Source organism: Chlorocebus sabaeus, chromosome 7 (assembly GCF_047675955.1).
Source record: "Chlorocebus sabaeus isolate Y175 chromosome 7, mChlSab1.0.hap1, whole genome shotgun sequence".
Taxonomy (NCBI): domain Eukaryota; kingdom Metazoa; phylum Chordata; class Mammalia; order Primates; family Cercopithecidae; genus Chlorocebus; species Chlorocebus sabaeus.
In genome coordinates this window covers 15762088-15788506 of record NC_132910.1, presented here as the reverse complement: position 1 = coordinate 15788506, position 26419 = coordinate 15762088, and the positions used below count along the sequence as shown (strand labels likewise).

Genomic DNA, 26419 nt, shown 5'->3' with positions numbered 1-26419 from the left:
TGGACAAAGAGTGTTTATTTAAGACACCCACCCAATGGACCTTTCCAACTACTCTTCTTGCCAAACTTCAGTGTCAGCCAAACTAAACTATTCATTTTTCCTCATACATGTTTTCCATTTTCCTGCCTCTGTGCCAGTGCAAGTTTCTTTGCTTGGAATGTTTTTCATCCCAAGCTTAAACCCAATTTTTCCTTCAAGGCCCTTCCAATTAAACTCTACCCTGATTCCTCCTTCTCTTGCTCTAAACAGTCCATTTCCTATAAAGCTTTCTAGCTATTTCTCACAGCACTCAATCCTTTATGGTTATTTTTACCTTTTTTTTTTTTTTTTTTTTGAGACAGGGTCTCACTCTGTTGCTTAGGTTGGAGTGCAGTGTCTCACTACAACCTCTGCCTCCTGAGCTCAAGTGATCTTCCCACCTCAGCCTAACAAGTAGCTAAGACTACAGGCACATGCCACCATTCCTGGCAAATTTTGGTATTTTTTGTAGAGACAGGGTTTTGTCATGTTGTCCAGGCCAGTCCTGAACTCCTGAGCTCAGGTGATCCACCCACCTCAGCCTCTCAAAGTGCTGGGATTACAGGTGTGAGCCACCACGCCCAGCTTATACTCATTTCTTATATACCTCATATCATGTCCATAAAACCTGAGGGCACAACCTCTGGCTGTTCCATGGTTCTCTACACGTATCTCTGCATGCAGGGGCCTCTAGCTGAAGTTTATTGAATTGATAGAAGTGAATGAACGATTTTTAATGGAATGAATTACAGTTTTATCACTTGCTTATTGAGAGGTAAAAAACAGAACCCATCTGCCATTTTGCCCTCTCAGATAATTTTGAAAATTTCTTCCTTAAAGATTCGGCTTTTCAGGCTTGGGGGAACATCATTTCTTTCTACCAGACATTGTTGTCAACAAATGGAAGAGGCCTGATTCATGATCAAGAAGAGGCCAAGGCCTAGTTGGTGGCCTTGGGCGGTTCATCCCTGGTTTGCCTGAAATCACTGAATTCAGAGCAAGGAGATTCAAAGATCATCTAGGCTGGTGTTTTCAAACTGTATTTTTAAACTGATGAATCTGCTTTCCCCAAGAAATCTCTCCTAGCTCTCTGCTCATCTCTCATCCCACTGTGACAACACAGAAAACAGCTGCTCTAATTGTTCTGCTGCTTGACAGTGACAGTCAAACCCTACAAGTGAGGAGGTTTAAGGCTGAGAGAAGGGGAGTGAAGCAACTGACTGGACATCCCAAAGTTAGGTGGCCCTGAGAGCCAGGTCAGAACCCAGAGCTCTGGTGACCGGTACTCTCTGCCAGGTATCCCAGGAACCAGGGATTCACAGCCAGGCCGGAGCCCACGAGGGACTTGCTCTATGGACCTACGACTCAGCAGCACCGACTGGCATTGTTTTTCTTCACTTCAGTTTGAATAGAAGTGTTCAGAGGGGACACCAACAAGTGGTGGGAACAAGCCACACCTAGCCTGGTGGAAAAACTAGCTCCTCCAAGTGACTAAAGGCTCAAGTTTCAATGGTAAGGGCTGAGATGTTTGTGTCTTCTGTAGGTGCTGACAGCTGCCTCTCCTTAAGAGTCTCCTTTCGTTATGGCATCTGGAAAGATCTCACAAGGCAGGCCTGCTTCTGGATAGTCTGTTCCTTGTGAACATTTGCAAAATCTGTGACCTTAGTCCATTTTCCCTAATGAATTAATGAGTACTCAATTCTCTAAGAACAATAAAGAATTAAAATTATTTCTAAGTATGTTAGAGCAAAGTAACTTAGTAGGTAGAGGAAACCCGAGATGTTGCAAATGTGGGTCCTTAATCTCTATACTGATTGAACTGAAGTGACTGCATAAGGCAGGGGTAGCTGGCTTCATCAGTCAGTTCCTGGTACTACCAGTACTCGGGTGATTGAGTTCAATTAATGTTTAAACTACCTTGGTTACATTAAGTAACCATATCACAGGCACTTGCTAGAGCATGTCTGGTATAACAAGGGAATGGAAAAAAAATTCATTCTGAGCAAAGAAAGATTTGGAAATAATCACAAAAGCCAATTTTCCCTCCCTCATGCCCCTTCCTTTGTTACCATCTTTTCAAACAGATTTACAAAAACCATACTACCAAACCTAAACCTCTAGAGAATTTTTGATATGATAGCTTGAAAGGACATACCATTCACACTTGTAAATGATATTAGAGCAACACCAATGAGATCCTAGTGACCTTAAAGAGACAAAGGAATTTTTAAGCTGCAAAACTTGTGTTGGTCTGGAAAGAAAAGAATTTGCTCAATATTATATCCTAACTCAAGGACTAAAGGATATAATCTTATTAGCTGAGAGTTTGTTATATGCTGACATTGAGTTAAGGTATTTGGATGCATTTTTTGTTTAGTCTTCACAATAACCCTATGAAATAGATGATAATTATCTTTTTTTTTTTTTTTTTTTTTTGAGAGACAGGGTCTCACTCTGTCACCCAGGCTGGAGTATAGTGGTACAATCTTGGCTCAAAGCAGCCTTGACCTCATGGGCTCAGGCAATCCTCCCACCTCAGCCCAAGAAGCTGGGAGTACAGGTGTGTGCTACCACGTCCCATTAATTTCATTTTTTGTGGAGACAAAGTCTCACTATGTTGCCCAGGCTGGTCTCAGGGATCCTCTTGCCTTGGCCTCCAAGTGCTAGGATTCCAGGTGTAAGCCACCATGCCCAGACCCATCTCTGTCTTTTCAGATGAAGAAATGCTGAAGCTTAGAGCATTAAGCAACCCAGCCAGGGTCACACAGTTGATAAACAGTGGTGCCAGTCCCTTTACTGATGTTAAAAGAATGGATACGCCATGCCAGGAGGCCAACTGTAGGTTGCTGAAGCAATGAGGTCCTCTGACCATTTTTGAAAGCATTGTTGCCTCACAAATTCTGTGACGACATTGATACCAACCTAGCTGAGTCTTAACACCTCACTCCATTCTGGAGTTACAGCTTCTTAGTGTGTTTGAGGAAATCCAATCTCTCCCACTCCAGCCTGCCTACGTATGGAACGTGGCTGCTATCTCTGTCTTCTGGAAACATGGCTCCAATCTTGCAATAACTCTACACAAGAGCTCCCAGGTGTGTTCACTGCCCCCAAATCAAGTACAGACTCCTAAATAATCATCAGGACACACTATGATCTGACCTTCACCTCATCTCCTGTATTGGTCTGGAAAGAAAATAATTTATTCAGTATTATGTCCTCACTCAAGGACTAAAGGATATAATAATAATTATTTACTGAGTTTATGCTGGCATTCAGCTAAGCTACTTGAATGCATTTTCCAACACACAGCATCCCAACATCCATCCAAGTCATAAGCCATTCCTTAAACATGGATTACACTGTCCCCTATGGCTGCTATGGTCATTAATTTATACCTCATTCTTCATAGTACAGGCATACCTCTGAGATATTGTGGGTTTGGTTCCAGACTGCCATAATAAAGTGAGTCTTTTGGTTTCTCTGTGGTTATAAGAGTTATGTTTACACTGTAGTCTATCAAGTATACAATAGCATATTTTTAAAAATGTACATACCTCAATTTAAAAATACTTTATTGCTAAAACATGCTGTTTAATGATCATCTGAGCCTTCAGTTGTAATCTTTTCCTGGTAGAGGGTTTTGCCTTGATGTTGATGGCTGCTGACTGATCACAATGGTGGTTGCTGAAAGTTGGGAGTGGCTTTGGCAATTTCTTAAAATAAGATGACCATGAAGTTTGCCACATCAGCTGACTCTCGTGAAAGATTTTTATGCAGATTCTCTGTAGAATGCAGTGCTGTTTGATAGCATTTGAACTTCAGTAGAACTTCTTTCAAAATTGGAGTCAATTCTCTACTAACCTTGCTGTTTTATCAACTATGTTTATGTAATATTCCCAATCCTTTCTTGTAGTTTCAACAATGTTCACAGCATCTTCAGCAGTAGTTTCCATCTCAAGAAACCACTTTCTTTGCTCATCCATAAGAAGCAACTCTACACTTGTTCAAGTTTCATTATGAGATTGCAACAATTTGGTCATATCTTTTTTTTTTTTTTTTTTTTTTTTTTTTGAGACTGAGTCTTGCTCTGTTGCCCGGGCTGGAGTGCAGTGGCGTGATCTCAGCTCACTGCAAGCTCCACCTCCTGGGTTCATGTCATTCTCCTGCCTCAGCCTCCCGGAATTTGGTCATATCTTCAAGCTCCACTTCCAATTCTAGTTCTCTTGCTATTTCCACCACATCTATAGTTACTTTTCTCCACTGAAGTCTTGAACCCCGGAAAGTCATCCATGAGAATTAGAATCAACTTCCTCCAATCTCCTGTTAATGCTGATATTTTGACCCTCTCCCATGAATCACTAATGTTCTTAATGGCATGTAGAAGGGTGAATCCTTTCCAGGATTTCAATTTTCCTTGCCCAGATCCATCAGAGGAATCACTATCTATGGCAGCTATAGCCTTTCAAAATGTATTTCTTAAATAATGAGACTTAAAAGTAGAAATTACTGGCCAGGCGTGGTGGCTCACGCCTGTAATCCCAGCACTTTGGGAGGCCGAGGCAGGCAGATCACAAGGCCAGGAGATCGAGACTGTCCTGGCTAACACGGTGAAACTTCATCTCTGCTAAAAATACAAAAAAATTAGCTGGGCGTGGTGGCAGGTGCCTGTAGTCCCAGCCTCTCAGGAGGCTGAGGCGGGAGAATGGTGTGAACCTGGGAGGTGGAGCTTGCAGTGAACTGAGATCACACCACTGCACTCTAGCCTGGGCAACAGAGTGAGACTCTGTCTTTAAAAAAAAAAAAAGTAGAAATTACTCTTTGATCCATGGGCTGCAGAATGGATATTGTGTTAGCAGGCATGAAAACAACATTACTCTTGTACGTCTCCATTGAAGTACTTGGGTTAGTAACCAGGATGCATTATCAATGAGTAGCAATATTTTGAAAGGAATCTTTCTTTCTGAGCAGTAGGCCTCAACAGTGGAATTAAAATATCGAGTAAACCATGCTGTAAAAAGATGTGCTGCCATCAGGCTTTGTTGTTCCGTGGATAGAGCACAGGTAGAATAGATTTAGCATAATTCTTAAGGGCCCTAGGAGTTTTGAAATGATAAATAAGCACTGGACTCCACCTTAAAGTCACCAGCTGTATTAGCCCTGAACACGAGAGTCAGCCTGTCCTTTGAAGCTAGGCATTGACTTCTCTCTAGTTAAGAAAGTCCTAGATAGCATATTCTCCCAATATAAGGCTGTATCATCTACATTGAAAATCTGTTGGTTGAGTGTGGTGGCTCATGTCTGTAATCCTAGCACTTTGGGAGGCCAAGGCCGGTGGATCACCTGAGGTCAGGAGTTCAAGACCAGCCTGGCCAACATGGCGAAACCCTGTCTCTACTAAAAATACAAAAAATTAGCTGGACATGAGATCCAAGTAGCCTGTAATCTCAGCTACTTGGGAGGCTGAGACAGGAGAATCACTTGAACCCAGGAGGCAGTGGTTGCAGTGAGCCGAGATCATGCCATTGCACTCCAGCCTGGGCTACAGAGCGAGCGAGACTCCATCTCAAAAAAAAAAAAAAAAAGAAGAAAAAAAGAAAATCTGCTTAGTGAAGCCACCTTCAATGATCTTAGCAAGATCTTCTGGATAACCTGCTGCAGCTTCTAACATCAGCATTTGCTGCTTTGTTACAATCAGCATTTGCTGCTTCCCTATAATCAGGATTTGCTGCTTTACCTTGCACTGTTATGTTATGGAGATGGCTTCTTTCCTTAAACCTCATTAACCAATCTCTGCTAGCTTCCAACTTTTCTCCTTTAGCTTCTTCACCTCTCTCAGCCTTCACAGAATCAAAGAGAGTTAGGGCCTTCCTTTGGATTAGGCTTTGGTTTAAGGGAATATTGTGGCTATTTTGTTCTTCTATCCAGTTCACTCAAACTTTCTCCATTATCAGCAATAAGGCTGTTTTGCTTTGTTAGTCATGTGTTCACTGGAAGTAGCACTTTTAATTTCCTTCAAGAACTTTTCCTTTGCATTAATAACTAGGCTGTTTGGTACAAGAGACCTAGCTTTAAGCCTACCTTAGCTTTCAATATGCCTTCCTTACTAAGGTTCGTTTCTAGTTTTTGATTTAAAGTGAGAGACATGTGGCTCTTCCTTTCACTTGAATACTCAAAAGCTATCATATGGTTACTAATTGGCTTCATTTCAATACTGTTACGTATCAGGGAATAGGGAGGCCCAAGAAGAGAGACATGGGGAAATGGCCAGTGAAGCAGTCAGAACACACAATTAGTAAATTTACTGACCCATAAGGGCGTGGTTCATTGCAAGCTAGAACAATTACAATAGTAACGCCAAAGATCACTGATCACCTATCACCATAACACATATAATAATAATGAAAAAGTTTGAGATGCTTCAAGAATTACCAAAATGTGACACAGAGACATGAAGTGAGCACATGCTTTCGGAAAAATGGAGCCAACAGACTTGTTCGCTATAGGGTGACCACAAGCTTTCAATTTGTAAAAATAAAAATGAGGTATGCTTTTATTTTCTTTTAGTCTTGAATAAACCCCCTGATGCCAGGAACTACATTTTATATTCTTTATATAAAAAGACAGCACCTAGGCTGGTGCCTTACATATAATAATCTCTTTTATAAAAGTTTTTGTAATAAATATGCAAATATATCTTTTTCAAGATAACTTTTTTTTTTTTTTTTGAGATGGAGTCACCCAGGCTGGAGTGCAGTGACACAATCTCAGCTCACTGCAGCCTCAGCCTCCCAAGTAGCTGGAATTACAGGTGCCCATCACCACACCCTGGCTAATTTTTGTATTTTTAATAGAGATGGGGTTTCACTATGTTGTCCAGGCTGGTCTCAAACTCCCACCCTCAGGTGATATGGCTGCCTCAGCCTCCCAAAGTGCTGGTATTAAGGAGTAAGCCACCACGCCTGGCCCAAGCACTAGAGAACTTTACATGGAGTGGAATTGAGGAGTCTTTAATAAGAGGAAGAGACTGGTGGAAAGGAAGTTCTAATCTTTTCATTTAGTCATTGCACAGACATTTAGTGGACACTTATGTGCCAGACACTGTACTAGGCCTTAAAACAAGGACTCAGAAAAATAATCCCTACACTTTGAGGTACGGTTACATGAAATATGATAATCACTGCTACAGGTGCCTCAAAAACACCTAAAAAGAGGGCTGAAGGAGTCAGTGAGGTTTCCAGGAGGAGGCAAAGGCTTACACTAAACCTGAAAGAAGGAATGTCAATGCCAGCTGAAAGGAGAGTGGGAGTGCAGGCTGGACAATAGAAGGGAGGCGAGAGAAAGACATACAGCATTTACAGGACTGTAATCAGCTGAGAGCTCTTAGAGCATGCAGCATGTATGTACAGGGTGAGAGGCAATCATGAATAAGTATACAAGAAAAGGTCTGATAAGGCTGCTCACGAATTTTGAGGGCATAATACATACAGTGGTTCGGGCTCTGCCTCCCAACTCCCAAAAGTAGAGGGCAGTATAACCCAGGAGCTAAGAGAGTAGGCTCTGGAATGAGAGGACCTGAGTTAAAATCTTGGTTCTGCCATTTTCTAGCCGGGTGACTGGACTAATTACCTAATCCCTCTGGGTCTCCGTTTTCCCATCTATAAAATGGGAATGAGAGTCCTATCCCCTTAACATTATTGTCACAGCTAAATGACTGAAAACACTATGTGCATACAGAAAGAGCTCAATTTTTAAAAAATGTTATTATTACTACTCTAAAGTTCTAACATAAAAAGCAAAGACAGTAGGAGGGTATTTCCTCAGCTCCATTTATATTGGAGAAAACATATGGGATCTAAGACTCAACAGCTTGCTTTGCATGAATTCTACAGCCATGTTACCTGGATTCAAAGTTTAGCAAGGTAATTTGGAACAACCTAAGGAGCCTCTCTGTGCCACAGTTTCCTCATCTGTAAAACAGGAATAGTAGCGCCGGGTGCGGTGGCTCATGCCTGTAATCCCAGCACTTTGAGAGGCCGAGGTGGGTGGATCAACTGAGGTCAGGAGTTCAAGACCAGTCTGACCAACATGCATAAACCCCGTTTCTACTAAAAAATACAAAAAAATAGCTGGCTGTTTTGGCAGGTGCCTGTAATCCCACCTACTTGGGAGGCTGAAGCAGGAGAATCGCTTGAAACCAGGAGGCAGAGGTTGCACCGTTGCACTCCAGCCTGGGCGACAAGAGTAAGACTCTGTCTCAAAACACACACACACACACGCACACACACATACACACGGAGTATGGGGTTGTTGTGAGGCTTAAATGACAAAAATGCATGTAAAACACTCAGCACCACACCTCACATGTAGTTGAAAGAGTAAGGAGAGCAAATATATATATTGCATTTATTGTATGTGCCAGTCATTGTTTTAAATGTTTTTCACTCTTTAACTATAATTCTTCTTCTTCAAATGCATAATGGCACTAGCACCTGAAGGTAAGGGTTTCAACACTTTTTCTTCAATCTATGTAAAAAGATGATAATACTTTCTGCCTTTAGCTACTTATGTGAGAAGCAGGCTAATCAAAGTAAAAAACATTGTATACCCTCGGGAAGAGAGGGGTCACAGAAGGTGGATGGTGATCAGATTGCATCATCCCTGAAGTCCCCCTGGAAGCCTAGCCCATGTCCACCCTGCCTTGTGGGGAGGTCATTTACCTTCAGGGGCAGTGGTGTTTTCAGAATTTTCCCTGCCCTGGTCAGCGTGGTTAGCAACCGCACTCCCGCTCTTTGTCCTTCGAAGAACACTCAAAGCTCGATTTATTTTTTTAAAAGATCTGCTTCTAATAGTGGATCTCTCAAAGGGCCGTGCTGAGGAAAAGCAACAAGAGGAACAGTAGTTATGATTTAATAGAAATCATCATTTATGTACATATCTGATAAAATATATATAATAAGACATTAACAGTGACTACCTCTAGGTGGTAGGATTGTAGAATTTGCTTACCTGTATTTTCTAAGTTTTCTACAGTGAAATATGTATGTCGTGCTCTGCTTTTCTTTTCTGTTTCTGGGCTGAACTGAATACAATAGCACTTTTCTTGAATAGTATGGCTGAAAAATTACTGACACTGCAGGAGTGATGAATCATTAGGTCTAGTTTCAGCCCCTTTCACCAAGTCAGATTACACACAGTTTAATGATCGGAGGTACTTGTGGTTTCATTTCACTTTGGAGAATTGGACATTGGGTTCCTGCCAAAACTGCCAGAATGATTTCCCCTTAAAAAACATTTCTAGAACTTTCCACAGTAAGTATTCCACAGAGAGCAATCCCAAGCCAAGGACCCCAATCCTGGACAACCACCCATTTGACTCACCCCTAGTTCGGTTGCTCCGTCCAGAGTCCACTGGGCTGACTGCTGGCTGCCCGTCCTCCGCCGAGGACACGTAGGCAGGGTTGTCTAGGCCAGGCTCATCTGTCATTAAGGAGATGGTGGCAGCTGCAGAAACCTCTGGGGAGGGAGCCATGGCTGTGAGGCTTGCACAGCCATCTGGACAGCCATCTTGTGAGCGCCTCTTCCTGTCTTTGGTCAGGCCGTAGTGGGAGGCACCTTTACAGCTGTAACAGAACCAGTGGGGAGGTGAAGAAGAGCATTGGCTCTGCTGCCATTCCTCAGTCAGACCTCTTCAAACACAATTGAAGAATGTATAATAGGCTTGTTGAACTTGGAATTTGATTTGCCTTCCCCTATATTCTCTCTTCCCTTTTCACATGTTGGTACTCAATATACATTTGCCAACCAAGTGAATAAATAATTTGAGATGTTTTTAAAAGATGCCCACTGCATTCTCTTAAAGCAATCTCTACATTGGCTCCTGGAATGCAAATTTATTCAGGTTGCCATGGTGTCTACATGACCAGGCTTTGAGGCTGGCAATGTTCAACTGTTTGGTAATTCCTGCTTGCTGGTGTTTATTTTGACCATGAAAGCCCTTAGTCACACTCTCACTCATTTCTTTTGGATTTTGTTCCCACAGCACTGAACGTAAATATAAAGCTCCTCCCAGATTCCATATTTAACTGTCGATGGAAAGAGAATCACCCTCACCACAAAGCCACAGGAGTGAGTTCAGCATTGCTATCCTCTAGTGGCAGCTTGGTGGCTTCCATTCTCTTTCTCTGGGCTGGTCTGGGAGGGCCTCCCTGGTGCTGGGGGCTCCCATGATCTGAAAAGTGTCATTCATCGCCATGTTGTCTAGCATTAAGAGAGTAAAACAGCTTTTGTGGATTTTAGCAAAAACATATTTGTCTCTACCCATTCACTGTCCATGCTATAAAAAATATCCAAAAAATTCCACAAAAACCAAACTTTGTGAGAAAGGCAAGTTATTGGTGCAATAGAGAGCAGTTGAAAAAGAACATTCTTGAGGCTCAGGAGACCAGGGTTTGAGCTGATCTAGGTCCATATTTTGCCATGAACATGAACACTGCCACTGGGCAAGTCATTGCAGCGCACAGGCTAGGTTTTGATCAGGAAATGGTGATTTAACTATCTCACTGCACTGTCGGGAGGGTAGCTACAGGTAGCCACTCCAGTTTCCGTAGTTGTGAAGGCAGAAATCACATCATGAGCCCCTTTAAGAAGTGTCCATTTACATATAATGGATGTGTTAATTATAAATTATTATCAATTCATTACACAAAATCCTATATGATTGAACTATTTTAAATAGCCCTTTGAGATCCTACTTTAGGGATGCTTCATGTTTTTGAAAGTAGATGAAATCCAAGGTCAGTCTACAGTGATACGCACACATGATTTGTACTGCCCATAGAGTCACAGAAATGGCAGGATGGAAGGTCCTATTGTCTAGATCCAAATCCTTGCTCTGAAATTTACTTAGCTGGGTGATCTGGGGAAATTTTATTTAGCTGGCTAAAATTCCCAATTTGCATATACCTTCTGGATTGCTGTGAGGTTTGATTGACATTAAGTCTTATTAGGGGTTTAGTGCTTTTTGCCAAAAGTACTAGAATGCGAATTCATTAAAGTCGTCATGGTATCCACATGAGTACAATCAGTTCTTGTGAGACTGTAGCTATTTCCATATTTGATCCATCCTAAGATGCTCTTTTCATGCTTTAACATGTCTAAAATCAGGATGCATGTGTGATTGATGGGATTGTGAAGTTTCTATTGCCAGGTGGCACTCATGATGCAGATGCCACCATCCCAGCATGGCAAACCTAGTCACATGGGTACCCCTTATCACGTCCATTGAGTTGCCTACACGCTTGGTATTACACCATTGAGTGTAATTGCCATTTGAATGTAATGATTCAGTACTAAAACGAAAAGTTATAGAAAACCTCAAAAACCGAACAATTGGATATTCATTGTTAGAAGTACATATTCATTGTTAGAAGCAAAATCATAATTCCATGTTTTCTTGCAAAGGGATAAGCAAAAGTTGTATATGCTTAGAAAGAAAGATGCACCCAAGGGAATTAAAAGTGGTGTTACATTTTGTTATTGAGAACATTCAAAAAGGATTGCCTGTTTCGTGCCAAGCAACACAACCAAGGGCAGGAGAAGCTGCCAAATTCATCTGAATGGATTTCAAAGCCACAAGAGTCTAGTGTCACCAATCTATACATCATGGGGATATCTTTGGTGTTTGGGGATTATTTAACTAATGGCACATTTTAGAATGTCATCTTCTTTGCTGTTATATGAACATGATATCTCATAGTCAGTGGCATCTTAGATTAGATGAAATGTGGTTTTAATATTAGTAGAAAAGGAGTTTGGTTATACGACCGTATGTCCTCATCTTCCAGATGAGAAAACAGGCCTCCAACTTACACTGCTAGTGCTTGTCCTCAGCTGGAAGAGTTCAATCTCTTGGCTTGAATTCGTGAGGTTTTACTGTACTGATTAGCTGCATTGGCTTGAAATAGTTATGCTTAAAAATAGTGAAGAGGTTGATCTGGGAAACTCAAAAATTGGTGAAATACTGTGTGATGGAAAAAATAAAAGCCAACTTGCATTTGAGCAGCTCCAGAGTAACAAATACTTGAATGAAACACTTCCAGGCAGGCTGGCAGTATTTGATTAGCAGTGCATGGAAAGGAAGTTCCTAGCTGGTCTGGAAACGGTCTTTTCTGAGGAGTCAGCAATGCTCTTGACCATGTGCCCTGCCAGAGTAGTAATATTATTTTCCAGTTGGACAAATGGCTGGCAAAGGCACAAGCCATGGCTTTGTTGGGAGGACACAGTATGTCCTAGTAAAAGAAAGTGGCACCTTTCTCTGCTGCCCCATCAATGGAGGGTTAAGGTATTTTAAAAATATCTGAATCCTAAGATTATGCCATTAAGAAACCATTGCACTTTCAAATTCTTGGGGTTCTAAAGATAAGTGTTTGAGTCAAGGAAAGAAAAACCTCATAAAGTAGGTAAGTAGCCTTTCCTTTGGTCTCATATCACAGCTGTTCTTACAGCTGTGGGAGGGTGCAGAGCCTTGATTTAGGTATTCGGACTCATAGGTTTTGAGTAATAAAGGTTCTACTAATGCAACTCATACTGTGTAATGTTAGCTTTCTCGGGTCTCTTGGCTTAGCTTGAACCAGAGACAGAGTGATCTATGAAGGTAGCAGCTTGTACTTACTAATTATCTTCTTTGTGGTGACTAATACTGGGGCAGCTTGATTTACAAGCATGAAAGAGGGAAGAAGCGGGGAAAAGCTGATTAGCATTGGCTAGGACAAGAATATACGGTGAACCCTGGGTTGTATTCAAAGCAAGCAGGATTTATGCTTCCTTTCAGTTGCTCTGAGCACTAAGTACTCTCAGGTGGTGATGGGCGATGGCCATGAACTTGAAGGATGAATACAAGGAACACAGAAAACCCCTTTTCAACCAAACCACAAGCTTTGGATGTGCTGTCCATTCAAATGAGCAACTCTGAAAAATCAGTTTTCTTGGGAGATCCTGAGCTCTTTTGTCAAAGTGAGTAGAGGTAAATCTGTCTTAATATAAGAATGCTAATACTCAATGCCAGAAATTTTGTCTCTTTTGAGGTTGGAGGGGGTATAAGAAAAGAAAATGAATCTCCTTCCTGCAAAACTTCTAAGTCTGAGTTCACTGCTAATGAGAGTTGGAGACGAGACACAGGAGGGACCTCAGACATGATTCACAGAGGTTCTGATAGGGTATCCCCTGCAAAGGTCACCCAACAGGGCAGCATGATCTGGGTTCCTGTGAAGAGCTCCTTTCTGATGCTGAACTTACCCACTTAGAATAGAATAAGAGTTGTTCACAAAGCGAGCCTTGATACTCATCATCATCATCCAGCCATACAACCTCCCTTTGATCTCTCCAACTTTCTGTAAATTCTTTCTCTCGGTTCACTGTTGCATTAGCAAACATTGAGTCAACTCTCACTTTGGGTTCATTAATTGCCCAGTCTGATCTGACTTCAAACAAGAGCTTGCAAATTCACATGCTCGTCACGTGAGACAACGAGGGAAGGAAGGCCATTGGGGACCATGGTGAGCAGTGCTGCTCGACTTAAGGACACAGTGGCTGCTCCACCCTTTTCTGTTAAAAAGGCTAGCCCAGTGGCCCCTGAAAAATATGGAAGCAGAAATCTAGTTTTCAATGTAAAATCTCTTTATTTTTTAAATGGTAGCAACACATTCGAAAATCTTAAAAACACTGTGTGGTCCAAACAAAACACATCTGCAAGCCAGCTCTAGCTCCAGAGATGGCACATTCTAATCTCTGGTAATAAAAAAAACTGCCAACATGAGTAGACGGGAACCATCTTTCTTTTCTTAGTCCCCCAGAAAGCAACACTACCCTCTCCTCTTTCTCCAGTCTTCCTCCCTACCCACTATTTTTGTATGTGTGTGTGTGTGTGCATGCAGAGGGGAGATGACCCCTAAAGGGGGCTTTCCTATAATTATGTGCCCTGGCCCCATTTCTGATCCAAGTCCAAAAATGAGACTAATTTTTCAACTGTATTTCTTTCACTCATGAGAGCACTAATGGCTGGCCCATAGATATTATTTCATAAGAAAGGGAGACACTCAGTCCTAATATATGTATTCTTTCTTTCAGGCAGAGAGAATCAAGATTAGGGGACTCTGTAGGGAAGTGAGTCTCCTTGCCAACAGCTGGGTTTTAGGAATTAGCTGCTCCAATGAATGGGATGAGTGATTCTGAAACTTTGCTCAGGGTAGGGTTGCTGGAGCCAGGCGGGGAGACTGTGCTGCCAGAAAGGAGATGGTCACTGGGAGACTGAAATGGGCTCTCCCTGAGCAATCAGGTGAGTATGGGCCTCAGTAATGTGTGCTCAGCCCCTAACTCCATCTCCATGGCCAAATCCTGGCGCTGGTCCTCCTGACACCCCATCTCCATGGCTTTGCAACCAACCCCGGCCTATCCCTCTGCCCCTGGCCTAGCCCTCCAGCCTCTACCCCACTGCATCTTAACCATAGCAACAATTGTTTTTAACTCAAAAACTGCCCAGGGAAATGTTCTCATCGCTTCAGGATCGAGTCCCAACTCTGTATGCTGACATTCCGGGCCTTCCCTGATCCATATTATCGATCATGGTCTCTTGCCTACAAATCTATGGCAGCCCAGAAGGCAGTCTGGCAGAAGACAGCTCATTATCTATTGATCTTTTCAAATGTATTATGCTTCAAGGATGTGGTCTCATTTAAGCCTCCCACTTGTTGTATAAGTTATACCACCTAACTTCACAGATGAATATATGGACACTAGAAGGGAGAAATGCCTTGTCCAAGTTCAGAGTGGAGCTAGACTCTGAAGCCAGGCTGTGGATTCCATGCTTTCTCACCTTACATGGCTTCCTTAGTCCCTAGACTCATATCAAACTGCCCACTCCATGTCATTACTTAGATGTCTAATGGGCAGCTCAAACTTAACAGTTTCATCCTCCCTGCCAAACCAGCTCTTCCTACGTGTTCCCATGTTATTAAATAGCTCCTTATCTGTCATTCAGGCCAAAAATCTCAGACTCATCCTTGATTTCTTTCTTTCTCTAGATACCTGAAATACAATCCAGCATGAAATATTCAGAATCCAACTACTTTTCATCATGGCCACTGCCACCATACCGGTCCAAGCCACCATCATCAGTGCCTGGATTATCCCAACAGTCTCCCAAGAGGGGTCTTGCTTCCACACCTGTGTTGCCTGCCCATCTATTCTCAACAGAGCAGCCATGGTGATCTTTTCATAATGGCTCTCCACTTTACTAAAGCATAAGGTCCTTACAACGGTCTATAGGGCCCTATATTTTCTGTCTGTTGTGACTTCTGACTTCCTCTCCATCCCTTGCTCATACAGCCCTCCTGCTAGTTCTTAAACTTGCCCACCATGTTCCTACTTCTTCAGGGTCTCTGCACTTTGCTGCTGCCCCTGCTGCCTCAGATATGCCTTCCCCAGATTCCCATCCAGTTTGTTCTTGCATCTCCTTCAGGCTTCTGATTAAAATCCCTCTTCTCTGACCACCTGATTTAAACAGCGGCTTCTTTTCTGATACATCCTACACCTGCTTATATTCTCTCTATGGAATGCAAGCTCCAACGGGCAGAGATTTAGGTTCTGCTTTGTTAATTGTTTCATCTCCAGTGCCAAAGACAATGACTGGCATATAGAAGGTGCTCTGTATATTACTTTTAAGTGAAAAAATGACTTTTGCTAATGAAAGAGCATGTTCCTAAACCATGGGGTTGTATTAGTCCATTTTTACGCCAATAAAGACATACCCAAGACTGGGTAATTTATAAAGAAAAAGAGGTTTAATGGACTCACACTCCCACCTGGCTGGGGAGGCCTCACAATCATGATGGAAGGCAAGGAGGAGACAGTGACATCTCACATGGCGGCAGGCAAGAGGGATTGTGTGCGGGAACTCGCCTTTATAAAACCATCAGATCTTGTGAGACTTATTCACTACCATGATTCAGTGATCTCCACCTGGGTTCCTCCCATAACATGTGGGAATCAGGGGAGCTACAATTCAACATGAGATGTGAGTGAGGACACAGTCAAATCGTATCAGGGTAAATTATCTAAACTGGCTATCTACACTAATCAGATGACTCAGTCAGGTCATCTGTGTTTCTGCCCAGGGAACGTACCCTCCTTGGACTATAGGGTCTCAGTGTAAAGATCACACCATCTCGGTACTCAGGCTTTTCAAGCTAAGGGCCCTGAACCATGAACAAGGCATAGAACGATATGTTTAATGAGTTTTGGGATATTGACCTCAAGAGAACATTTAACTGACCAATTAGGCTAAACATTTTAATTTTAAAAATTACTTAACTGAGGGACAATATTTTAAAACCTAAATACCCTATCCAAACAACATATTTAATGAATCTAAATCCAAATGCAGCAATATTTCCTATACCAGAAAACTATGATTCAAGGATATTTCACAGAGAGATGGAAATTAACTGCTTGGGGGAAAAAAACATCTAGTTCCACAATTACACCAATAGAACCAAACTTTGAAAATGTAGGAACTCTCTCTCCAGGACTGAGATGGCTTCCTCATATTAGTGCCTGAGAAGTGTGGGCTCATGGAGTCCCACATCATTTATTGCAGCCAGTCAAGACATACCAGCTCTGCCTTGGCTAACTGGTTAGCTGCGAGCAAGTTGTGGCCACAGAGCTACATAGTAAACATTTCTTGAATTGATCTGAGCAACCATCACCCTTTTGGTGTTCTGTTGATTGAAATTACTGCATTGGGAATTGTGGGATTCACTCACACCGCCCTGATAATGCATAATTACTTGTGGTCGATTGTGATACCAATACTAGTCTCTCTTTTCTCCTAGCAAGCTCATGATTTCCCTTTCCATTTCCTTGCACTTCAATTTAAGCTCAACGAAAAAAAAAATGACAAGAAGGAAAGACCAACTTAAGAAATTGATCTTTTTTTTGTGTATTTCCCTGGTAATTTTGATATGATTTTATTTGCTTTGAGTTTAAGAAGCATTATGCATGTAATACAACTGAAGGGTAATGACCATAACCTTCATTTGATGGTTTATGCTGTTACAGTGGGTTTTTAATCATAATGTTGAAATACATTTTTCAATAAACACTCATGGGAGGGTCTTCTAAGAAAAATGGCACAGGATGGAGGAAAAAACACATGCTTTCACTTTTTAAGCATCTGGATGTGAATCCTAGGTCTGCCTTATGGAAGGGCCTCCTAAGAAGGCAACTCTACTGGCTCTGCAACTCTGGACAAGTTCCTTAATTCCTCTGAGCCTTGTTTCTCATACATAAAATGGGCACAATGTTTATTTACCATGAGGTTTAAAGGTTCACACAAAAGGCTGAGTGTGGTGGCTCACACTTATAATCCCAGAGCTTTGATAGGCTGGGATGGAATGATCACTTGAAGCTAGGAGTTAGAGACCCATAGCAGGACCCATATTCTACAAAACAATTTAAAAAATTAGCTGGGCATGGTGGTACATGCATGTAGTGTCAGCTACTCAGGAGGCGGAGGCAGGAGTACTGCTTGAGCCCAGAAGTTCAAGCCTGCAGTAGGCCATGATTGGGCCACTGCACTCCAGCCTGGACAATAGAGCAACGCCCTATCTCTCTCTTTTAAAAAAAGAATCATGCAAAATGCTGAACAGTACCTGGAATATATAGTAACTCAGTAACCAGTAACTAGCATAATTATTGTCTAACATCAAGGCATAATGTTAGACACTGTGGATGCAAAGAAAACGACAGTGTATGCACTTGGTTCATGAAAACAGAAAAACATGCCACATTATCAGAGAGAGAGGGAGGTAAGAGCCAAGTATCAGGAGAGCTCAGAGGAAGGGGCCTGGGGTAATTGGAGAAAGCTTCTTAGAAGAGATGAAATCTGAGCTGAGTCTAGAAAAATGAGTGACATTGGTCTAGCAGACTAGGTATGAACGGTATATTCAAAAGCTCCAAGGATGCAGGTGCATGGCAGGTGCCAGGAATGGTAGATTCAGGGCAGACTTTGTCCTATGTGACACAAATGGGGAAAGAACAGACCTGAAGTGAGATCCAAGAGGAGCAGCATGTTGGTGGCGGTGCTGGGGATAAAACCCAGGACACCTGATGGCCAGTCCATCTACCTACTTCTGGGGTTCAGTAAGCCTAAACTATGCCCGTGGGGGTAAGAGACAAGTGGGCATTGCCAAGTCTGATGCCAAGACAGGAGAGGGGAGGAGGTTTCAGGAGGAACAAAGTTGACAACAGAGGGCTCGAAGTCAGCTCATTGCAGAGACTCCCTGACCATCGATCCAAAGTGAACTGCTGCCCCTGCCTGCCAGTCACCCTCTTTGGAAATTATATTGTTGGTTTGTTTTCTCCCAACAGAATATAGATAGCTTCCATGGGAGCAAACATCCTGCTTTTCTTGCTCACCACTAAATCATCAGCATTATGCAAAGAGCACTGGTGGACAGGGTCTGGCGGGGTGGGGGTGGTTGGGTGTGCTAAAGGAGCCTGAGAGATTCTAAAAGCAGCGAATTGTTTTCTTGCTCCTTTTATTAGAGTCTGTTTATGCTTCCGATTGTGTTAGCCTAGATATGTTTTAATAGTTATGGGCCACCTTGATCCTTTTTTTTGAAAGAAAGCAGATATATAGTTTAAGTATATGATACCTAATTATTTCATGACTCCTTTAATGAAAAGCACTATAAATCTTTACTGTGTGAGACAAAAATAAATGCATCAGTCAGTGCCTTCCAAAACAGTTCCACTTGCACTCCCTGAGCCCACCCTCAAATAGGTCCTATCCCTGCTAATTGAGTCCTGATCACGCTACTTGGAGGACACTCAACTAACAATAATACAACTTCTATTCATAGGATTCCTCAGGCATCCTGGTCAGCACAGACCTCCTGTAAGGAACTTTCTGAGTTCAGTTTGGGTAATTATGTTCTACATGTCACCTCAACTCACCGTACCTGCATCTTTTTAAATAATAGCTCTTTGGCCTAAAGACATTAGGTAAAGTCATTCTTCCTTGTTTGGATTACTTTTTCTCTCCCTCTAAGTTAAAACCCATGTTGCCTGGCACTGAATTATATGGCCGCTCACATAGCTACCAGAAACTGTACATGGAAAAAGTCACGAGCATTTTTGTGTAGTCAGAAGTGAAGTGAATGTCAGTTGAGAAGTAAAAGAGGTCATCAGCTGGGCACGTCCACCGTCTGGTAGTCAGTGTAGATCCGAGTATGAACTTGAGGCTGAATGGCCCTCGCCCCAGAGGACGGATGAATTTCTGACATCATTACTTCTTCTGCCTCCAAACTGCTGGGAAAATGTCCCTACTCCTTCCAACCACCCTGATTTCACTTGCTAATGAACACCAGACAGGAAAAATTCAAAACAAGCTGGAAATCGATGTGAAATGCAGGCCACCATCATGGGCGCCTGGAATCCGTCTTGGCTTGTCAGGGTGGGGCAAGGAGAGGCGTGGTGTGCCCTCAAGGTAGCGTCTGCTCAGGCGACAAATGGTCCAATCCCAACCTAAGCAAGCACACTGACTTGGTTTACCAAAGATGCTGACATGTTCCTATGGCATAGATCGCCCGGTGCTGAACAGGCATGAGACACACTGGCCAGTCTCTGCACAGTTGCAATTTCAGGGTGGGAGGGAGGCAGGGAAGAAGCAGACATTCTTCCATTTAATGACTCTCCTTTAATGCCGATGTTTTTCCTATTGGTCTACAGAGTTAGTGTCTGTAAGAATCTGTGGGAGGCCGAGACGGGCGGATCACGAGGTCAGGAGATCGAGACCATCCTGGCTAACACGGTGAAACCCCGTCTCTACTAAAAAATACAAAAAACTAGCTGGGCGAGGTGGCGGGCGCCTGTAGTCCCAGCTACTCGGGAGGCTGAGGCAGGAGAATGGCGTGAACCCGGGAGGCGGAGCTTGCAGTGAGCTGAGATCCGGCCACTGCACTCCAGCCTGGGCAACAGAGCTAGACTCCATCTCAAAAAAAAAAAAAAGAATCTGTGGCTGCATCTTTTTATCCTTCAAATCTCACTCACAAATTAATAGTAACATAATTACAACCAACACTTATAGTGCCCTCACTAGAGACCACATACTGTTTTACACGCTTCCTATTAACCCATTCAATCCTCACATCAACCCTATGAGGAGGGTCGTATGATACCCCCACTTTACTGATTAGACATTAAGGCACAGAAAGATTAAATTTCCAAAAGTCACACAGCTGGTAAGCGGAAGGGCTAGAATTTAAACTGAAGGCAGAGAGAACTTTAATTGAAGTGTGCACCTTAGGACTGTAATATGCCACGCACCCTGGTGGCTGATTATTTGGGGGACGACTGCAATATGGGACGTAGGGAAAAGCATGGAAAATTAGAAGCAGGTTTTTCATAACCTTATATTCTTTATAGATCTATAAATGCCAGCTACTGAGTAACTGCTATGAGGAATATGAATGGCACAGGCTGGCAAACGAGTCTGTCATAATGGGGTTGGCATCTTCAGCCTGCAGTTGACAGGCAGAAGCGGTGAGCGTCACACTGCTGGATCTCTGTCCTGCCTTGTCATCAGGGCCACTTGTCAGTGCCACATGCCTCATAGGTCAGTGTATGGGGGATGTGGTTGCAGTGGTCCCCACATGCCCTCAGGCTGGCTGTCTCACTGCCCCTCTTCCTCTCCAAAAATAATTAGCTCTGAGCACAGGCAGCAAGCATCGTAGAAAAAGAGGCCTAAAAGGATCTTGTCTGGGTGTGCGGCCACCTCCAGGTGATTTATTTCATCGTTTTCTACAGAAAGCACCTTAGTCCAGGCACTCATATATATGCATATTCATGATCTGACACACATAGCATTTGAGGTGGGAAACAGGAGGTCGACTTACCCATCCCCCACTGGGTGGGGAGGTACCCTTTCTCTCCTGTTAATAACAGCAGTCATAACAGTAACCACCTGAGCTATCATCTGTTCAGTTTTGTTCAGTTTTTGTTTTTGTTTTTAATCACAAGGCATGGTACCAGGACTTATTTTATTAAAACATCCCCCCACTGGTGGTATTAGGCCCATCATATAGATGGGGAAAATGAAGCTCAAAGAGGTGAAGTAATTTATGCAAGCTGACAAAACATTAAAGCAGAAGAGCTGAAAGAGTAGCTTTGTGTGGGATCTTGTTGTTGATTTAAGCCCTGTGTCTGTCAAGATATCTGACACACTTTGACACACACACACTTGCACATGCACACAGTCACTTACACACTCCTTAACAGGTGTCAGGCTGTTCTGAGCACTCTACCCTTTACTCATTTAATCCTCACAACAACCTCATGAGATGGGCAGGATTATTATCCCCAGTTTGCAAACACGGGAACTTAATACAAAGATTCACTTGCCCAGGTTTGCAGTTTGCATCCAGGGTGACCAACAATGTCAGTTTGCCCAGGGCTGAGGGGTTCTTGAGAGGTGGGATTTTCAGCTTTAAAATTGGTCAGCCTAAGGCAAACCAGATGTGCTGGTAGTCACCCTATAAGTGACAGAGACAGAATTTAAAGTCAATAGCTGTGAATGCTCATAACCATGACACATACTGCATCTTTTTCCTTTGCATATATTTTGTCTCCACATTTAGTAGAAACAGAAGCTAGTTTTGAGGGGCTTTGTGGTTTCAGGTACCTCCCAGTGTGTGATCATCTGATGCTAAGATGGGGGTCCAGAATGTCACCCCCACACTGCTGCTGAAGCACAGTCTCTCACAGCAACCCCTGCGGGTCCAAACCTTATGCAATTGCAGGGCTTCCCAGGGACTGAAAGAACTGATTCCATTGTTTAGTTTAGGAAGAGCTGAGCTGATAGCCTGGAGTGCCTGATGAATACCAGTGCTGTTCCCTGGGGTGACACCTCAGAATTCCAAAGCCACAACCAGATGTGGAGTTGACAGTAGTTAATGAGGGATGGTCGAGGGCTTGGGCACAGTCTACATGCCAGGTCAAATCTTCAGAGACGCCAGAATCATTTATTCATTCTGTGAGTCTCTGGCATCTTTGGGGTCACTGAGTTCTTTTCCTCCATACTTTGGGGAGGGGGAGCAGGCAATTCCCATGTGACAGATGATTTGAGTTTTCTGTTATCTGTCCATGGATTCGAGTGTGTATGTGATGGGGTGGAGGTCAGGTTCTTTTTAGTTAACTTTTGTCCCTGCAATTCTTGGTTCAAAATTATTCTATTTACTTTTGGCTGGGCACAGAGGCTAATGCCTGTAATCCCAACACTTTGGGAGGCTAAAGTGGGCAGTCACTTGAAGTCAGGAGTTGGAGACCAGCCTGGCCAACATGGTGAAACCCTGTCTCTACTAAAAATACAAAAATTAGTCGGGCGCGGTGGTGAGTGCCTATAATCCCAGCTACTTGGGAGGCTGAGGCAGGAGAATCACTTGAACCTGGGAAACGGAGGCTGCAGTGAGCCAAGATTGTGCCACTGCACTCCAGCCTGGGCAATGGTTCGCGACTCCGTCTCAAAAACAAAATTAAAAAACCCCAAATTATTCTATTTACTTTTAAAACACTTGGAGACAACCAAAGTCTATCTTTTCGTTTTCGGGAAACGGGCTATGGATCAATGGTGCTTTCTATTTCAGGACTGACCAGGAAGTGTTTTTAGAATAACTGGAAAGGGTGGGTTTTGTGGTGGTGAGGGTTTCTAGAAGTCAGAACTGACTGCCCAGTGAAGTTTTATGATCAGTTTTGAAAGCAGCCTAGGTTTTCAGCTGCCTGTGATGAGCTCTTTTTGAGTCCTCGAGTTTTTGTGAAGTCTTTGCAACCCCAAGGGCTGTGTAGAGGTTTTCAGAGCTTGATATGGAGATGGAGGAGTGGCGGAAGGTGAAAATCATTCCCAGACATTTAAAAACATTTCCTCCATTCCTCAAAGTGCATTCCATCGCATTCTCAGGATAACCACGATATGTCCAAATTTGTCCAAGCCCCTTCTGGGCTGGTTGTCACAGGCCCTCCTGGATGTGCTGTATGATACTCAGTGGAAAATTGTGTTCTTCCTTGCTCTGTGTTTGGAAATGTGTCATGCAAAGACAGCTGGTTCCTCATACCAAATATTTTTACATGAAACAAAAATCCTATTTTTCCAGCCATTTTCTGTATTTGCTAAATGAACTTCCCCCTTCCCTCCCAATATGTTTAAAAGAAACAACCTTACTCCTTCTATAAAACATATTTCCCCAAAATTGTGTTATGCAAATGAAGGGGGAACAGAGTGGATGCTTTCCTGTTTGCAGGAAATGCTATTATATTAAAATACTTATTGGATAACTGAAAGCTCTTCTTCTATCACTCTTGGGCCAGGCGTACTCTTTGGTTACTGCTCTGCTGGATTCCTCTGTCCTCCAGGCTGGAGTGCAGTGGCATCATCATAGCTTACCACAGCCTCAACCTCCTGGGCTCAAGGGATCCTCCCTCCTCAGTCTCCTGAGTAGCTAGGACTACAGGTATATACCATCACAACTGGCTAACTTTTTTATTCGTTTTTTTGTAAAGACTATGTTGCCCAGGCTGATCTTGAATTTCTAGGTACAAGAAATCCTTCCATCTCAATCTCCTAACTAGCTGGACTACCAGCGACACCCACCACACCCAACTCTGCTCAGTTCTTTTTGTTTGGTAGACAAGGCTTCTTGGGCTAGACAAGGCTTTTTGCAGTCAGACACATTGACAAACCGTCCCTCTTCACATCAAACCCATTTCTACCACAGGTCTTTGTCCAGTCTGTCTTCTCTCCTGGAGTGGCCACCACTCAAATAAATCCTACTCATTTTTCCTAAGGCCTGCCTCTCATCTCACTTTCTCCACTGATGCTTCATAGTGCTCTCTCCCCTCTCAATGCATTCATTTATTCCACAAATATTGAAGTGATTACTAAAGTCTACCAAAGGTAAGGCACCAGGCTTGGTGCTCCTATGACTCTATGCCAGTTAGCAATCCAACACAGAAATAAAGCAGACAGGCAAACAAGTCCAATATGTCTACACTTGCTTAGTGCTGGGACCTTAGGGTTTTATTACATATTGACACAGAGAGTTGCATGGATGTTGGTCGGGCCAGTTTGACTAGACTACAAACTCCCTGAGGCCATGTCTCGTGTCTTTTGTACCCTCCATTGTTCATACAGGGTTGATGACACAATAGACATTCATGAAATACTTGTGTTTTTTTTGGAAGGAGTCTCCTCTGTTGCCCAGGCTGGAGTGCAGTGGCCGGATCTCAGCTCACTGCAAGCTCCGCCTCCCGGGTTCACGCCATTCTCCTGCCTCAGCCTCCGGAGTAGCTGGGACTACAGGCACCCACCACCTCGCCCGGCTAGTTTTTTGTATTTTTTGGTAGAGACGGGGTTTCACTGTGTTAGTCAGGATGGTCTCGATCTCCTGACCTCGTGATCCACCCGTTTCGGCCTCCCAAAGTGCTGGGATTACAGGCTTGAGCCACCGCGCCCAGCCAGACATTCCTGAAATACTTCTTTACTTGTATTAGGATCAAATAGGAATTGTTCTTTTTCTGATTTCAAAAGTAATTGAGGTTCAGAGAAGAAACTTTTTAGAATATGGAAAATAAAGAAAACATTATCTAGCCTGGGCAACAGAGCCCAGGCTTTTGTGTTTTGTCTCAAAAACACAAAATCAAAACCAAACCAAACCAAACCAAAACGCTGTAATTACACCCCCAGAGAAAACTGCTGCTAAGGTGTTTTATTTATTCTTTCAATCCGTTTTCTATGCATAGACATATATACTTCTGTATGTTTATGTTTTTGTGTTGATTGTGCTATCAATCTTTTAACATGCTTGTTCTCCTATCCAGTGGTTCTTAACCTTGGCTGAGCAATAGACTCATTTGGGAAGATTTAAAAAAATCTAGTTTATGAGGTACCTCAGATCAATCAATCTCTGGCAGTGGGTCTGCTAAACATCAGAAACAGACAAACAACTGCACAGATCTCCAACTAGACTGAAGAACAGGACCCTCGAGAGAGCTTCCAAGAAGACACCAACCTAGGCATGGGTTTATGTTCCTGACAAAGACTAAGGATTGTTATAAAGTGTGTTCTATTTTGAACTGTGAAAATAATTATCTAAAGCTGTATGATTTTTTTTTTTGCTTTTTTTTGGGGGGGGGGGGGGACAAGGTCTCATTCTGAAGACAAGGTCACCCAGGCTGAAGTAATGTGGTGTGGTCTCAGCTCACTGCAACCTCTGCCTCCTGAGTTCAGGCAATTCTCCTGCCTCAGCCTCCTGAGTAGCTGGGACTACAGGCATGGACCACCATGCCTAGCTAATTTTTGTATTTTTAGTAGAGATGAGGTTTTGCCATGTTGGCCAGGTAAGTCTCGAACTCCTGACCTCAAGTGATCCCCCTGCCTTGGCCTCCCAAAGTAATAGGATTATATGCATGAGTCACTGCACCCGGCCTCAAGCTGTATGATTTTATATGATATGCACATCTCATGTGAAATCAGATAGTGGCCTATTAGTAGGAGACTAGGGATTTTTCTGCTTCTTAGGTAAATCTGGAAATACAGTTTTTGCATCTCCAGATGAAGACAGACCCAGATGCATTGTAGAAATCACTCTGCATTTAGGTAGTTTTAGACACTTGAAACAATTAGTGGCCCTCTTTACTTTGCTATTTATCCTAAAATACTCAATGAAGGCTCCGTTCACACTGTCCCACTATCTTCCTGCTTCCCCTGGCAGTGATAGAGGATTTGGTTATTTATAGTAAAGGAATAAGTTGATTAGGATGCTGAGAACTTACATTCAGAAGACATCTTTCTTTTCTATTCACTTAATTATAGTCTGGCTGGTCAGCCTAGTCTTAAATTGATCATCAATTGGATGACATAAAACTTACATTTTAGGTAAGGGTCTTTGCTCTTCTGGAAAACCAGAAGATTTGGTTCACTGCTGTCTGACTGTTAATAGTATTAATATGTTTTGAGGAGATACAGTTTGATAATAAATGGTCCTATGGTTTAAATTATATATATTTTTCTCTTCTAAAATGAGTGAAAGCTTTCACAAGACCTTGATGGCACTATGGACATTATCTTGTCAAAACTGTAGTGGATTTGAAGGGCTAGTGATGAAGAATGGAGGTTTCCTGTCCTAGAAATAACCAAAGGCCCAGGTGTGAAGGTGGCAGAAAAAGTGTCACTTAAGGTAACAGATGTTTGTTGAGACCTGTACTACCATTTCACACATAGCATCTATCACATTTAATACTCACCTCCAAATCTGAGGACCAAGGTGGTACTTTCTCCATTTTACAGATAAGAAAT

At 42.8% G+C, this 26419-nt stretch overlaps 1 protein-coding gene and 1 long non-coding RNA gene across 5 annotated transcripts in view; one reads left to right on the top strand and one right to left on the bottom strand.

Annotated features, from left to right (window-relative positions):
• The window catches only part of LNX1 (ligand of numb-protein X 1), a 197169-nt gene that overhangs the window by 45504 nt on the left and 125246 nt on the right, over positions 1-26419 (bottom strand). For all 4 annotated transcript variants that reach the window (XM_073017370.1, XM_073017369.1, XM_007998702.3 and 1 more), the window contains 2 exons: positions 9397-9638; positions 8736-8888 (listed from right to left, as the gene is read on the bottom strand). In XM_073017370.1, coding sequence (XP_072873471.1) covers positions 8736-8888; positions 9397-9638 — 395 coding nt within the window. The remainder of the gene's footprint in view (positions 1-8735; positions 8889-9396; positions 9639-26419) is intronic.
• LOC140711990 (uncharacterized) lies at positions 8-25224 on the top strand. Its single transcript, XR_012093346.1, has 4 exons — positions 8-1274; positions 1562-1655; positions 2982-3110; positions 24943-25224. It is a non-coding gene; the product is annotated as an uncharacterized lncRNA (long non-coding RNA).